At 37.6% G+C, this 17,533-nt stretch overlaps 1 protein-coding gene across 6 annotated transcripts in view; it reads left to right on the forward strand.

Moving 5' to 3' along the window:
- Positions 1 to 17,533, forward strand: part of MEIS2 (Meis homeobox 2) — a 172,984-nt gene that overhangs the window by 26,501 nt on the left and 128,950 nt on the right. The window contains exon 8 of one of the 6 annotated variants that reach the window (XM_074824507.1): positions 15,569 to 15,670. The exons of the other annotated variants lie outside the window; for them this stretch is intronic. Within the exon in view, the coding sequence (XP_074680608.1) occupies positions 15,569 to 15,670 (102 nt within the window). The remainder of the gene's footprint in view (positions 1 to 15,568; positions 15,671 to 17,533) is intronic. 6 annotated transcript variants of the gene reach the window in all.

Genomic DNA, 17,533 nt, shown 5'->3' on the forward strand with positions numbered 1-17,533 from the left:
TGTGTAAGTTTTTGTGCATGCAGTAGAAGATGTAAATGAATATTTTAAAATGTTTACAAGAATAAAAATGTACTTGTGAAAACACATGTGGAAACTTAGACTTGCAACTTTCTGGTGTTATGGAAACTATAAGAAAGCAATATAGTCGTAAGGATAGGATGCTACCAGGAAACAGGGATGGCCACCTTAACTACCCTGCTAGCTGCAGGCACGATCCAAATAAAAAGTATGGTCCCTGGGAAGGCATCTCTTATTTTGATGGCCTACCTGTAGCTCCTCAGTTTGTTGCCATGAGGTAAGGATATGGCTGTGTCCCCAGGAGAAACTAACTGCAGAACCGAATCCAATAGGACCTTTTGTAAGGTACGTGCCCTCTTTGATGTGTGTTCTTCCCCATCTGTACAATGGGCACAAGAGTACATAGATGTTGCATGAATGTTATTAAATGGTCATCTGTTGTCAGTGGACTGCTCTGATATTCCAGGAATGTAGGGTTATGTAGAAAATTCAAGTGCATTCTTGTATTTGCCTCTCTGAATTTTATAAAAGAAGCACTGGATATACTGCATTTGTAAATTGTATTGCTTATTTTAACATTGCTTATTTTAACATTTCGCCTTTTTTTCAACAAAGGTGAAAAAAGGTGAATGAAATAGCCTTGATCTTTAACTTCGTACTGTTTTTAATTAATAAGATTTATGAAATGAGCAATAAAAGATGATATGGATCATATCACCAGTTCTTTAGTGATATTTGCATAAAGATGAGAAGTCTAAAGTGATGTTTCCAATTATTTGTTTAGTTTTTGTTTTGTTTTTTTCTCTCTCCCTGAACAAGCATAGTAAACATAGACCAAGGAAAACTTGGTTCTGTGTTCATATTTAGGTCTTAGGCATCTAAGGGTAATGTTGGCTCAGAACCAATGCATTGTCGTTGTGGTTTTTTGTTTTTTTTTTTTTTTTTTTATCTAGCATTTCCTTAGTACTCTAGAGCTGTATAACAGGTTGTGATTTTTAGTGACCTGGCACATCAGTAGTTATGTCTTCTAAACAGGGACATTGATTTTTCTCATCCTGGCATGAGAAGATCTAGGGTACCCCCTGCTCTGTGGCCTAAGAGTCTTCAGCATGTACACAGGCAGTGGTGGCTAAGAATGAAGGCTTAGGGCATCAGAACTGGCAAGCAGTATCATGAAGAGTCTGCTTCATATTTAGAGGGTTTTTGTTAACTATGAAATACAGCATATCGGGGTGTGGGGGGGAAGAATTTATAACATTTTGTGTAACTATCTTACCATTGTTTATTGCTGCTTTCAGTCTTAATAAACATGCCAATATAGATCTAGTCTAGTAACCTGCATTTCTACAGAGCTTAGAATAACATTTTGAAATGCACCAACTAGGTGTCATGATCATAGTTATAGTACTTGTGAAATATCTGTCTTTTGTTTATGAGTCAGTGGTGAACTGTCCCAAGGTTTGAAGGAAGAAGGTGGGAATCTGTTAAAAGCAGTTCTTCCTCCTTAGAGGAGAGAAGAGGAAGACACTCTCCACAAAAGATCCTGATCCTTTTTGTGTGAAATCAGTAGCAATAACAGAGGCACTGCTGCTTTCAGATATGCAAAGTTTGGGTCAAACACATCCAAAAAAATGAAAGCAAAGCATGATTCTCTTATCTTAAAAAACAAATGCACAACAAAAACCTACTATTTTTTTGACAATTCCCATAGAAACTACTGCCATTAAGACACGTAGGATCTACAAAAAGACAGCGATAAAGGTCTATTACTTCCTAATATTTCTGAACAAAATTTCATCATGCCTTACATTTTAGAGGACAACTAATAATAAACACTAGCTTTTTCTATTTGCACAGGAGAGTTTTGAATCACTTTTTTCCTCTGGTGGTTTTTAAATGTTAAAGTGAGCTTCAGAGAAAAATAAATTTGTGCTTTTAGTTTGGTTCATTTCTTGAAATACTAACACTTTTTCAAATCTGTTGGAGAGAATAAACTTATTCAGTAAACTCAAAATTACTTTTAAGGAATTTGACTGCTGCTGTTTGACTGTACTCAATATAGTAATTCACCTCGTGTGCAGATATGTGTAGAGTTGGAAGAAGTAAATGAGTCTTCATTTTCTACTGTTACATACAGGTGGCTTATGAGTGACAGCTCCAAAGCTTGGCTGTGTTTTGGGTTACTTGTGAAGCCATCTTTACCCCAGAGTAAGGAGCAAACACAGGGACATGATCCAGTGGCAGAGTTGGCACAATGGGTTTGGTGCCCTTATTCCTACCTACAGCTGGGGTAGTGAGCGCAGGAAAGAGCAAGGCAAAGTGGTTTCCCTGTGCTACACTGACTTCCCAACTGCTCTGAGTCTCAAGTTCATTGCTAACTCCAGATGCTCAAATTTGCACCGAGTGCTATCCTAGACTGCTGGCTGCATAACTTGTGGAAAGAGCTCAAATTGTTTTATGGATGGTTACCTTTGTACACCCTTGGCACTATACATTCCTCATGCACAGGCTAGGATTGGGGTCTTCTACTTTCTTGTGTAAACAGAGCATTTGCTGTAACTGACAAGGATGGGTGGTGCAGCCATGAAAGTGAGAGGGGGGAATTCAGCAAATTCTCTATTAAGATGTGATTTGTACCATGAAATTTTTTGACAAGCCCAGCGTTTAATTCTTAAATAAGTAAAGAGTGCTCTTTTCCTTATAATCTTGCATTATGCCCACCAGCTTACTGTGGCTACACTTGTTTAAACAATTACATTTGTTTAAACTTTCCTTGGGCCTCTCCACATGCAGCTGTAAGTTGGTCATACCTAGATTTAAGGCAGCCCCTGTTTGCCAAGAGTTCAGCAGAAGTCAGTATGACAAATACATGCATAGAATTCTATTGCAGAACTTGGTGCTAAGGTTTTAAATTATTTACGAGCGTAAAATTCAGAAATTCGCATGAACTCCCTGTCTAATTTTACACTCCTGCCTAAATAGGATGGAACAACGCTTAAACAGCACAAATCAGAATTTTTCAGCTTGGAGCTTCCTTCCTAATTCCTCCCACCTCAGATTTACCACTTACTGACGGTTCTCTATTTCATAGGACTCCTGACCCTCTACATCTGTTAGAGGGGATAGTTCAGGATGAACCCAGCCTCCTACTCAGTAGGACCGCAGTGTTCTCTTAGCTCCTACTAGATGCTTGAACAAGCAGAGGGCTTAAGTGAAATCCTTTAGCTGAGCCAAAATCTGTTCTTATTTAGGGACTAATCCAAAGCCTGTTAAATCAACAGAAAGATTTTGGTTGACTTCAGTGAGCTTTGGATCAGGCCCTTCCTTGCTAATACATCTGAAATCAATGGAGCTACATTGGGCTTCTGCCAGTAAAAAAAAGGGAGAGGGATTGTCCTTCTGCTTTATTTGTACAGTACCTAACACACTGAGGTCCTGGTGTTCAAACAGTGCTCCCAAGTGCTTCATTGAGACAACAACAATTTTGACTTGATTACATTACTTGGTGTTCGTGGACTCCCATTCAGCTGGGTACATAATTCAGTTGTTTAAAACAACCATGTATGCTGTGCATCCACCTTGTGCCGAAGCATTATTTCAGACTTCTAGCATTTTATATCAAGAAATCTCTTGCAAAAAGTAAAAAGAAAGGGTGACAGTTTTTATACCAGGAATTATTTTTTGTTTATATTTCTGTGCTATCAGATTGTAAAGAAGGCTGTTGTGAATGAAAAATACTTAGTCCATAGAACGTGTAAAACCCAATGAGTGTAACTTTTACTGTCATCTTACTGCCTTGAGAAAATTATTAAAGCCCCATGTCTTCTCTACAGTCAAAAGGCTGTTACCTTTTTATTATTTCTTCATTACTGCCTTTTATTTTTATTTCTCAGTGTTAAACTGAAGTCCAAATTATAATTTGCCACTTGTTAAAGATTTTAATGTAATAATTAGCATTGTGGAGATGGCAAATATTTTTAGACAAGAAATGGCAAAGGATGAAAAGATCCTATATGTACATCAGTATATACCTTTCCATTCTCAGAAGTGCCTACAACAACAAAGTAGGACCTCAGTCTGGCAAAGACATCTATACATTGCTTAATTCTGTATATTGCAAGTCCTCCTTCTGAAATAAAGAGGCTCACAGTAGGTTTAATATTGACTACCTCAGCCTCTCTGGGATTTGTGCTTAAATGATGAAATACCAGGTACAAGGAAGCAGACAGTTCATACAAATGTGAATAACCCAGCTGAAAGTCATTCTAGGAACTGTGTTCTCTGTCAGCATTTCAGCTATGTAATATGTAGAAATACTACAAGTTCTTTCTCAAAAACTACTAAAAGGAAAAGTTCCTAATTATATTCTCAATTGACACTTTCATTCTAGTCCTAAACTACAAATATTTTCCTTAAAAATAAAGTTGGTAAGTTTTGGATTTTTTTTAAACTTTTGATTAGATTTCATGTGCTTCTGAGTTCATTCACTTTGTGTATCCAGATACTTAGTATATTTTGTGCAAAACATGTCACCATGTGCAAGCATATTTGACTAAGAAAAAACTCCTGATACATAACATTTTTTTTTTTCTTCAATGGTGTTTTACTCATCTTGTGTAAAATGGTAGATTCCATAAGTTTAAAGTATTACAAAATTAAATTTTGATTTAGAGGTTACCAAAATGATTAATGCGTATAGATAACTTTCATTTTAGGGAAACAGAGATAGGCTGATCTGTGCTATCATCTCAGCTGACTTACAGTTTTGGGTTTTCTGCCCTTTTCATGTGCAAAGATTTAAAAAGAGAAAGATGACTTCAGTACTCATACTTGGACTTCAGTCCAAGGGAGAAGTAACAATGCAGTTTTCCAGTTAAAAAAGGCATAACAAAGACTATCTTATTAGTGTTGAATGTTTCTTAGATTTTAATTACTTATAGATTTTACTGCTTGCTTTCAGTGTGTTGAAGGGACCACACTGGAACTTCACAAACTTACTTTAGTGACTTGAGTTAGACATAGCTGATAGCTAACCATTGTATATGGGCCTGTTTTCTTCTTTCTGTTTTTTCTCTGTCTCAGAATAATGAAATTCATCCTACCTTATCCATTTCTAGAAAATCTTCTGTAGTGCATAGCTGCAATGATAGATGAAACACTTTCATTTAGCTGTGAACTAGTTATCCTAATTATTTCCCTGAGTTAGATCTTATTAGCAGTTCATATTCCCAGCTTTGAGCATAGTTTGGCATAAAGTTCTGTCTATGAGCAAGATTTTATGAAAGAAGGGCTTTATTGATTTTTTTTTTTAAGATCTTTCATTCATTCTATTAATCTATAACTCAGGCTCAACTCCAGATTTGCCTCTTTTTTTTATTGTTTTGTTTTCTCTTCTGAATCTGAATTTGGGCAGGAATATGTTACATATAGTCAGGCCTTTCTAATCTGGTAATTCATCAGTGACATTCAGGGTTTGGTTTCAAACCCCTCTCTGCTTTCTTGTAAACTAATCCTACAGCTAGGACCACCATCGAGAATGTCATTTTAGCTAGAAGTCCACACTGTCAGAATTCAGTCTTACTGTATGCCAATTAACCCTCCTTTAAGCTCTTCCAAATGGCTATCAATCTGGTTTCTTTACAAGAAATAAGATGTCCTTTTATTTTAGAACTAGTAAATTTTACATCTTTCTAAAGCAATTTTCTGCATTCTTACTGACTTCATTGATGTGAATGTAAAGTACACACTAGGTCAAATTCTGACTTCAGTGGGAGTTGATGGGAGCACAGTCTGTATATTTGAAAGCAGAATTGATTCAATCTTGGTGTGCCTGTGCAGCAAAAAAATCTTATCTCTATATAATTTGTCTTCATATAATCAGAGACTATAGATTTGAGTTTGTTTCTCATGTTATTTTCTATGACGGCCTTACATGAGCTCAGAGGAGCTGCTTATGTTCTTAGTAGGGATGTGTGTGTATATATTTTTTTAATTCACATATAAACATTTTACATGCTTCCTTTGAGAATTTCTTTGTAAGGTTCAGTTGTTCTTAAGAGACTGAGAACTTGTCTAGCGCATAATTTGTAAACTATGCAAAAAGCACCCTCCAGCTGAGGCAAACCCTAGAACAATTCACTTGGACCTGCTCTGCTTGCCACTGTAGTACTCTTGGATGTAAGGGTCCTAGTTCAAACTGTGGCTGTAATGAGGAAGATATGCCCATACATGGCCAGATGTCCAGTGGAGGAACCATGTATTGGTCTTCTGTTCCAGTCTTCCTTCAAACAGCTGTTTGTTATAGCATGATTCATTTTATTTTAAATAATTTGAGAAGGATATTGTTTCTGAACACAAAAATATAATGCCCTCTGCTCTTATGCCTTCTCCATGATGATTAGCTATTCTTGAGTTGTCTGTCTTATTTCATGGGAGCGGGGTATAACTTGTATGAACAAAATGAGATTGTTTCATCCAAAGGAAAACAGAGAATCTCAGTTACATGGTGGACAGGAATGCCGCCGTTAAATTCAGGTGAAACAGTAGGTTTTTTTACTTGTGTGCTTCACCTTAAAACTGAGTAAAAGATATATCTCACACTTTCAGAAGAAAGACTTAATTTACACCAGGCTTCTTATGCTTTAAATAACTGATTCAGCAGCCTTGATCTACTCAAACGTTACTTTCTTGCTGCCTTTTTATAACAGTCCTTTAAACAACTTGTTAGGAACTTCTTACCTTATTTTTAGACTCCTATAGGTAGAAAACACTGACTAAAAAAAAAAGTTTTTCAAGTAGTCTAGGCCTTTAACACAGCATTAGAATATTTCCTTCTGTAAATCATCTCCCATATATTAAAAAGCAACTGTCAGTTGGTTTCCTTCCTGTCTTGTACATATTTGAGGTTATAACAATAAAAGTTCTAAGCTTAGCTTTTTTTTTCCTCCCTTTTTTTTTTCCCTTTAAGTTGATGACTTTGGGGGGTGGTCTTTCTCTTAGTTACATTAAGTATCCATAAAGGTAGGGTTTTTTTGGTGGTGGCGTATGTGTGTGTTTGTTTTTTAATAGCATGGCAGAAATTAGGAGGGCATAACTGGGGAGGATTAAACCTTTTAGAAGTAGATTTTGTAAAATGTAGGGCATGCACAAAGGTTTGTCAGGTTTTGCTTGAATCAGCCCACATCTGTTGCAAGAAACGGTAGATCTGCAGACAGGCTATGGCTTTTGTCATGTACAGGGGAATCCACTGAATCTTGGTCTTCATTTAGGATTCCCTCCTGATGAGCAAATTCCCATGACCGCTTTTGAAGCTTTAAAAGCTTTGGTTTTGTTTTAAAAGGCCTCTGAGCATAGGCAATGTTTTCATAGGCATTTAGAAACAAAAAACTGAGCTTTTAAACCTTCAAACATCACTGTGGGGATTCACTTCGCTTCTCAGCAGACCAAGTCTGAGATAACACCTGCAAGAAGTGTGTATCTGTGCGTTTGGATTTTGTGAAAATTGTGGTGCACCATCTCAACTGACCCACAAATGTGACAGTACTGTGTGTGTGTGTGTGTAAATCTTATTGTTACGTTTCGCTGCTATTCATTTTTAAGAGCAAACTATTATTTTGGTTCTGTGGAACAACTGATGTGGGTAAGCCAATTTTGGTTTTAGATTGTTTGCATTTCTTCTCCCTCTACATCCTCTGATGCAAATGCTAACAAACGGTCTTCAGAAGAAGTGAAAGTCCCCGGTTATGTTTCATTATCTAAAGGGTATTGGGTTTTTTGCTTCAGCCTTACTTTTTTAGTTCTACAATTAACATCAGTAGCACAATAAAAGGTAGTTTTCTGTAAGTAGATGTGTCATACAATATGTAAACCCAGATCTGTGATTACTAGATGAAAAATAATGTACAATAGAAATGAGCAAACAAATTGTCAGACTGGTGAAATAACAAGAAATACTCATTTGCACTCCGTTTCAATGCCATCTCTTTGCATCTTAAACACCTGGGGTGAAATTTTGTCATGTTTCAGGGGGAAGGGTAAGGGGATTTTCAGAATTAAGGATAGATGGATACTAAATGAATATATTAACAGTGCTTTTCTCCTGTCCTGTGCTGTTCTCAAAACACCTGTTAAAACAAATAAGCACATATTTCAGGAACTGATGATACTAACTGGCAAACTTGGCACCAAATAACCTGCTGAAACTAAAATGTTGATGCAGAACATGTGCTTAACTTAACAGTCCATAACCCTGTTTTTAGAACATTGAAATACCTACCCCGAGGAAAGCTCATAAAATGAAGGTCTTTAAAGTTCATAGATTAGACCAATGAAGCTGGAGCCGTTTTTAAGTATGTGTATCTTCATTGACTCCTATTAATTCAAGATGGCCAAGTGTATGAAATACGAGACATGAAAGCACTGAAGAAGATTTTTTTTTTTTTTTTTGAAAGTGTGCTTTCCATAGCTTCAGTGTCTAAAGGAATGATCAGAAAAGGGATGCTTGGAGATACAAACATTCTGCATTTGGGAGGACTACACATTGCAGGCAGATCTGAAAGAATTTCTGCTTGGTTTCTAAGGGTATTTAATTGAGCTTTCTGCAGCATACAATGCTTAATTCTTCTAGAAATTCCCAGTGCCCTTAAGATTCTATTGCTTGGGATTAGGTTGAGTTATTTGGTATATCTCTAATCGTGTTTCCCCATGTGTAACATTCCAGCCATGTCTGTCTTACTTTACTGTTAAATATATAATTTATAAATAGATAAAAATCCTGACAAGCTTGTTTGAATCCATTCTAGAATGAAATTACTTGTTTTGTATAGTGTGTGATAGCTTCAAGCTGCTTTAGAGTAACTGTCCTCAACAAAGAAGAAATCTTTGTTATACTATTCATCTGGAGGCACTGGAAATTAAAAATCTGAGCTACTGTAGCAACTAAGACCTATTATTTCTGAAGTGCTCCTTGAGAAATAAAGTTTCTGCACCAGGCAAATGTGAATTCGTAACAAATACGTGAATACACATAATTTTCCTTTTTGCACTCATCCACCCAGGGTGCATGTTTGTTTGTCACTTTTAAATGGAAGAAATTAGAATTGGCTATAATTAAGCTGAACAGAATTTTCTTCACTGAATTTTTTTGGCTGTGTAACTTTTCTGACAAAAAGCTTACTACCTTCCATTTCACCAGTGTGCAGGTTGTTTTGCCTCCAAACTATATGCTTTACTGTTAGACAGTTTGGGATATGGTAGTTTTATTTCTCTTTTTTTGGGAATAAACCAGAAGCATCTTCTTGTGCTGAATAGCCTGACAGAAAAGGGAAATAGAATATGTAAGCTGCGAATTGGCGAAGGGGGGTCAGACTGTTTTTTTTTCTCAGTGTTCCTTACATTTTTTTTGATAACTGAACAAAACTCGGGAGAAAAACAAGTTGTCCTTAACAAGGAAATTATTTAGAAGTGCAACGTGTTTACGTATCTGGATGAAAACAGTGCATTGTTAGCAATGACTGCATGAATCGCATGATGCAACCTTTTGACAACTGAGTGTCTGCTGGAGACATCTGTGAAGGGTGACCTTTCGCCCTAAGGAAGAATGCTCTGAAGGTGGGGAATACCATTATCTGTCCTGGCCCACCACGCACAGAGGCTGCCCACTGCCGTTCATGCACCTGCCTGGTAACGTAGCTCTTCAGATACAAATAGGATGAGCCAAAACTGAGCAGATTCTCCTGAAGAAATATTGAAAGCCAACTTGCTTTCACCTTGGTGGGAAGGCAGAGGTTAAGTCAGGGGCCTCAGACAGTATGATATTAGAATGAGACCCTTAGCCTTTAGGTAGTCTTATTAACTAATAGGTCACCTGAAGAAGGATTGCTAATATCTGATGTGTTGGCCACTCTCTCAGATCCTTTGCTTCTGTAGATCACTTGTTACCAGTGTTGTGGAAACCAGTATGTACAGCACGTTACCCTCCAGACACACAGGTTCAAATTATGAATTGTAGTGTGCAGACACAGAAGGCATCACCTGTTTCTTTTTCAAGTGGTGGGAAAGGGAAGGAGAAGGGGTGGTGTAGGTTGGGGAAGAATTAAAGTGCTGGGAATGTTTTCAGACCAATGTATTTCTGATTTTTGTAGAAAAGGAAATCCATTGTACTGGCTGTAATCTGAGAAACTTTCTGTTATCATGCTCTTTTTAATTCACAAGTCTGGATTTCTAGGTACAGGTGACTCTGAAAAGCAGCATCATGTTGGTGATTGCTGCTGCCTTGTAATATACTGCTGTGTTTGCAGTGGTCATTCATAGACAGCCACCGACTGACTGTTAGTCAACAGGACCTGCATCCCACTTGTTATAGGTGAAGTGGTGATCTCTTGTCTCAAGTGGTTGTACTGTTTTAGGTGTGTGGTTTGGGCTTGGGGGTTTTTGTTGTCATTGTTTTCTTTAAAGTAAAAAGCAGATAGTACAAAGATCTTTGGCTGTTAAAAACAGAGCAGCAAATATTCTATCCCAAAAGGTGGAGCAGTCTTGAAGAAAACAGGTTACTTCCCCCCCCCCCAACACCCTTTAGTCCCACAGAACAACTGCATGCTTCAGCACGGATTTCTCTGCTAGTTGGATCCCAGGAGGCCTTATTGAGTGCAGCACTGCTCAGGGAGTTGCAGCTGTATGAAGTGGAGGGGGGGGGGGGGGGGTCGGAAAGTAGTTTGTACGAATTGTTCTTTACCTTGGTTTGGGTTCAGCATGGCAGCTGCACTCCGACTTTCTGTGTGACAGCACAAAGGACAGCAAAAGTGAAAAGCAAGTCAGCAAGTAGAGAGACAAAAGCAACGATCAGCTAATACAGCTCCACATGGCCTAACTAATTTATGAGAAAAAAACTGTTCTGTTCATTGGATCAGCACTCTGAGGAGGCAGGTGGAATTGTAGGAAGTTTTCATTGAGTCTCTGGAGCAACTAAGGAAGCCACTAGAGATTCTTCTCAGTTTGAACTTTATCAGGGTCTACGCTTAATCAATATGGTATTGGAAAAAGAATTAATTACTAAAGCAGAATAAAACAGCTGCATTTTAAACTAAGGATCCATCAATTCAGTAATCTTCCAGTTACAGGCTAGGTGCCGTGAGGATCATTTTGACTTCATGTAATGAGGAACTGAGGGAGTTTCCTCATGAACAGGCTGGGAATTCACATTAGCCTATTTCAGCTATTTGTCATCAGTACAACTCATTTCTCCCCTTCTGAATTACAATTTGTATTTGATATACTGTCAAACCCACAAAATTCCCATATTCATGGAACTGAAAGCATTAATGCGGAAATCATTGTCACCATGAGAAAAAGTCTTAACCTTCCTGAGCCTCTTTATTCTATAGGCTGTGGCTCGAGTGGTTTCATGCCGGACATACCTCTATTGTGTTCATTGTGAGGGTCAGGGACCTGCCTGTTGAAGAAGCAGTAATTTGAACACAGCCTGTAAATGTTTCATCTGTAATTTCCATAATGGTGAATTTCAAGGAGGGCTGAGAAGGGTTATGGGAGATGAATTAGGTTTTTAGTGAGCTCATTAGGAAGCCAAACAGAGTTTAGACAGCAAGGCGGTGAGTGTGGCTGTAATCAGTTCTGCTCGCTTTGTTCCCTGCCTTCGGGACATTTTTTGAAAACTTCATGGCAGGGGCTGATGAGAATATACTGAGCAGAGGCTGCAATCTGATGGTTGACTTGTTGATTTGTAAACCTCTTAATTCATTTTTTGTTCAATTTAATCTTTTCTTTCTTAAGGAAAATTAGTTGAATGTTAGCCCTCTTTGCACTATTCACCTCTTAAATTATGCTCATTTTGAGGAGCTTGTTATGCCTGAATAAACATGAAATGACTTGGCATTTTCCCATAAGAGGCACACCCATTTTAATACCATGTATTTACCATTCCTGGAAATGTCTCATTAACTTCTGAAAATCTGTGAGCATGATATTTTTGGGCTACTGTAACACACCTCTTGGCAGTCACAGAAGGCAGTTTGGTTAATGCCTCATAATATCCATTTTTATTCTCAACATGAAGAAAGGCTCTCTATAGAAAATTGATGCAGTTTGCTCTGCTAATTTTCATGCTCATTCCAATTAATTTAACATGACCCAGATTTTCTTCCTCGGGCTCATCCTGACTAATTAGTAAGGCAACACCTAGAACAAGTTCTGTTTAATAACATTGAGGAACACTAGTTGTGAGTGATTTTGATGCTAATAAAGATATTCACTGATGGGACAGATATTTGATGTCAATTATAGTATGTAATTTAGAAGTCCCAATGTGCTGGATAGAGTATAGGAAGGCTGGCAAATCACTATGGGAGATAATTTTTTTCTTTTTGCTAAAAAGACTTCCAAAGCACCTAGCTATCCTCAGGGACCAATTAGTTTATTTTTTTGGTACAACTAGTAGTATTGCCAACTAATTCCACAGTAATAGATGGGGTGGTGCTGCTAAGGACATACAATCTGTGAACCATCAATGGCCAGGGCCCAGGCTTGCATTATTCACCAAACCTTTATCACATATGGAAAAAAACACCATGAGTACCAGAAAGTAGCACTGGTGGCCTGCTCATCTCCTCAATTTAGTTTCTGTTGCCATTGTCCAAATGAATCTGTTCTGTAAGAAATAAACAGGGTTGAAAAAGGGGCCCCATTAGTGCTTTGTAAATGAATTACAAACACTGGTGTTTCTTATTTCGGAAAAATGGCCCTAGACCTGCACTCCATATGAGAATTATTTCCTACACTTCAAGAGCTAGGGAGAAGTTATCTCCAGCCAAATATGCAGGGCTGGTGCTCATGTAAGTGTCCTCATTGTGGAGAGACCAGCAGCATGGTCAGGTCCCGGTCCCTCAGAGCACTTCTCCTCCCTGGGAAAGCTGGCTCCCTGTGTATATCATCCATGCATGTGTGGCAGGTGAAGAGTGAGGTCCAGAGAGTGTTTTGTCATTGAGTTTATTGGAAGTAGACATGGGAAATGCCAAATCTTAGTTTTTCTCTCAGAACAAATTCTCATGTATGCCACAGGAACCAGAGATGGATAAAGACTAGATGACAATACTGTTCATACTTCACAATTTTGATCAGCCACCAATATAAAAACCTGTGTAGTCTCTTTACTGAAGTTGCAGCACTGACTTGCTTTTGCTCCTAGTAACGTAAATGGAAATAGTCCTATTTAGCTGAAGGAGAAAAGAAATAAGATGTCCTTGTGCATCTTTTTTGATCACAGGTACTTATGTCCAAGAACCTGCCTTCTAACAGAGTATTTCAGGATGTACAGAAATCATGTTCTCTTTAATATATGCATTTAGAGATGAAGAAGACTTAGTAAAAAAATTAACCATACTCAGACTTGAAAAAAAAGTAATGCTCAAAAGAGCAAAGGAGTGCACTGATATGTTTGTCTTTGAAAGTAGTAATATATAATATTCACTTATCTAAGAGGAATTACTATCAAAAGGAATATTATGTATTACTTTTAAAGCAGTTTTAATTGAAAGCTGTGTTCCTTGTTTACTTGAGCACTTTTGAAAATCCTTATCCCTCAAGTTTGCTGAAGGTCACTTTCTGAACCAATAACAGAAAAGGGAATAGAATATTATGTGTTAGATAATGCTCCAACACTATTAGCATCTCAGTTCTTAGCTGCTGCATAAATCTGTGATAAGTTTTAAAAGCTGACATAGTAAAACACAGGTAAAAATATCTTAACTATAAAACTGCAAAGAGGGTTAATTCTTTGAGACAAATCTTAATTGCTGGAATCCTATTTGCCTTTTTTTGACTACTGAGCCCTCTCATTGGCATCGTTTCACAGCGTTTTTAAGAGAAGGGGAGAAGGAGAGAGATAGAGGGACTGCATGACGTTTCTTCCAATGCATAATGCATTTAAACAGTGTAGTTTTCAGATTGATGTCACTAACCAGATGAGAAACAATTCCTGTGAACAGCCTTGCAGTAAGGAGTCAGAGATGACCATGTCTACGGTGATTCCTAGCTGGTGACAATTCTGTTGTTCTGGGTCAGCAGTGAATACCTCACTCAAATGGTGCAAAGTCAGCCAGTTCTTAATTTTTTATCTCCTCAAGAGTGCATTCAGTGACTTTATCACTGAGAAGAATGACTCCCCTGCCTAGTGTGATCAAGATCTGGAAATTTGCTGCATCAGCACGTTTAGCCCAGACTGCTACTTGATTGGTGGGGCTTAGATTTGATCTTATGGCATACATGTCAGTTCTCTAACTGGCTAGGTGAACAGCCTGTCCAGGGGGAAGCTCAGTTTTACCCATCTGAATGAAGAGAAGTCTCATAACCTGCCAGGTTTTCGCTCGGGGTTTCTGCCTATAGCCAACCCTATCTCCTCTGAAGGGGAGAGCAGGGTGATGGAAGTTCTCTGGAGCCCAACTTGTGAGCTCCTTCCCTAGGAAGAGCTCAGGGACACAAACCAGTCTGGGAAGACTTTGTAGGCACTGGATATTTGTCTTTTGCAACACTTTCTGCTACAATGAAAGACTTGAAATTACAGGCTTATGAACGGAAAAGCAAAGTATCACGTGTCAGAGTGGGGGTCTGTGCTTTTTAGTTTTGTGCTGTGAACTTTTAAGCAAATAGTGTTATCACAAGACAGTACCCTGTGGTTTTGCTATTTTTATGCTTCCTTATTTTCTAAATCCAATTCATCGAAGCTTTTGTCTAAAGCTTTTCGCCATGTTTCTATGAAATTATGTGTTGCTCTGTCAGTTCTTTTGATCATTTAAAGCAGGTCCAAAGCATCTTATGGGATAGTTTGGGTACAGAGAGAGGAGTCAGCCATGGCCTGGCCTTCCTTTTCACTTTTTAATTATATCCTGAAACAATTCGGTAAAACTATATGATGGGAGAAAATAAGTTGCTTGTCAGCCTTTCTGATATCATAAAAATATTTTTGTTTTTTTGTCAACCAGTTGAAATTTTCTGACCATAGTTCACATGTCTGTATGCTTGCTGCTTCTTCCAGTTTGACGCATTTAGAGATTCTTAACTGTGTCTTCTCTTGTGGCTGAAGCCAGACTCTAAGAAACTAGCAGGGACTAACTAGGGGCTTCGGCTCTTAAATGCTTGCTCTTATAATCTGTCTGCTGAACTTGAAAGACAAAACATTTCAGGCCTTTCCAGTAACTGCTTTTAAGCATCCAATATATATAGCAGATGAGGTATAGATGGTTTACACTTTACCTTTACAAGGCTTCTTGGAGGAAAAGACTGCTGAAAAATGTTACTCTGAAAGTAAATACAGGCAGATCCAAAGCATGTGGTTGTCATCTGGAACATGATTCACCAGTGGGAGTGAGCACCGGATCAAGCCCTTTGTTGTGAGCACCAAAGAGCATACCACTTATAAACAGTATTAGTTATGTTTCCAAATACCTAGCACACTATATTTAAAGTATGGGCTTTAACTTAAACCTACAGGAGCAGACTGTCAGTGTTCCCACGTAACCCTTCACATTCTGGCATTTTCCAGACTGCCAGCCAAATGAACACTTTAGGAGGAGGTGCATATATATGTCCGCAGCACCCAGCGGGTTAATCCAACCTACTGTGCATAGGTGTTGGAGCTCTTATGGTATGTAAGATTTGCCAAGTTTGAAGTTGTTTCATTTTTTGGTTGTTTTTTTTTTTTTTTTTTTTTTTTTCTGGACTATGCATTCACAGCAAGCATCTTTTCTGATGCTGCTCAGCTGTTTGTGAATGCATATCAAGATGGTACTCTTATTTGTGTTTTATGTAACATACACATTTGTGTACATTTTATCACTTGGAAAAGCTTTTATGGTACATTTTGACCCTTTTCTATTAAAACATGTTTTTTTTAAGCATTCAGCCATCCTCCATTTTTTTTTTTTTTTACTTCTTAGACTAATGTGCCTTTTGGACTTGTGGCCTAACGTCCTTTTTAATAACTGAAGCTTTTAAGTTAGTATCTCTCAGGAATAGATGTTTCTTACATTTCTAGTCCTAACTTTTTTTTTTGGAAATTACAAAAAAAATCCTATGAACATGTATTTGTATGCAATATTTCAGCTGGCATACTTTTAATATCTAAATAACCCTGAAAAGGGTAGACAGTACTTAGACTCTTGCTGTATTAGTGGGCATCATTTTAAGGGATGTCTCCTGAACAAGCAGTTGTGTCCAACAGCATGTTGTCTAAGGGGAACTGCAAGACATTAAAATATCTCACAGTTTATAAGTGTGTAACAACTGTAAGGAAAATTGAGATGCTCTGATGGCTATTTTCCTTTTAAAAAAAAAGCCATTTTTATTCTTAAAGAAACTACATTAATGATTTAATACAGGATGTTAGCCATCATCTACTTTAAGTTCTTCACACTCTGCTGTATATAAACAACTGCAAAATGTTAAAGGTTAAATATTGATGAGATACTATTGAACTTAATTACTTAACTTCAACAGCAGGTAGAATTTTAATTGAACTTGGCTATTTTGCCCACATTTGATATTACTCTAATGACAAAAATAACAGGATAGCAAATAAGAAATTGTATGTAAAATAAAATATAGTTTTTTAATATATATTAACTTTGGTACAGTTGATTGAGAAAACTAAAAACAGTATCCCACTTACTCCGACAGAGATAGAGACCTAAAAAAAAGAAAATGGTGTCTTAAAGATGATGTGCTTTAGGGGAAAAAAAAAAGTTTTTGTCTCCTGATTTCTTTAATGACTTGTTGTTGTCTCAGCTGTAGCCAAAGTCTGCAGCTGGTATTCTTAACAGAATTACTACCAGAATGCTAAAAATATTTCTCTAAAAATATATACAAAAGCGATTTAAAAAGAACTCCATTTAGACTGCAGCACAAGGACATTTTGTGTGACAGCATTTAGTAGGATGAAAAATTTAAACAGAGTAACAGCTATTTACATTCATGCTGCAAAGTAATTACAGAAGCAGCCAAAATACTTAAACCGAATTTAATAATGCTTTCCTTCAGCCTAGGTGCCAAAACCTGGGAGTAAACTTCCCAGCTTGTGCTGAGATGGGGAAGGGGGGAATTGAAGTTAAAACCGTGTAGAGACAAGTGCATTGAACACTTTCCTGGTGAGGTACAAAGTGAGTTTCACTTTTAAACAGAAGAGCATCATAAATCAGCATAAACCACAAGTTTTAATGAGTATATCTCCTCTGGAATTGTGCAGTGCTTGCAATTCTGTGTGAACAAGACAAGGATCTGGTCTTACACTCCTTACTCAGGCAAAACTGCCACTGACGTTAATGATAATTTTGCTTGAATAGAACAAAGTGCTTGATGGCAGTTATGCCAGCATGAGGGGTGCAAGATTAGGATAAAGGTGCAAAAAAGTACAACTTCAAATGGCTGTACCTTTGACTTCTCAAGCTAGCATTTCCTCCAACTACAACGATCTTAATTATAACATTTGCTGGTTCAAAGATTAACGTTTAGC

Source organism: Strix aluco, chromosome 4 (genome assembly GCF_031877795.1).
Source record: "Strix aluco isolate bStrAlu1 chromosome 4, bStrAlu1.hap1, whole genome shotgun sequence".
NCBI classification, from domain to species: domain Eukaryota; kingdom Metazoa; phylum Chordata; class Aves; order Strigiformes; family Strigidae; genus Strix; species Strix aluco.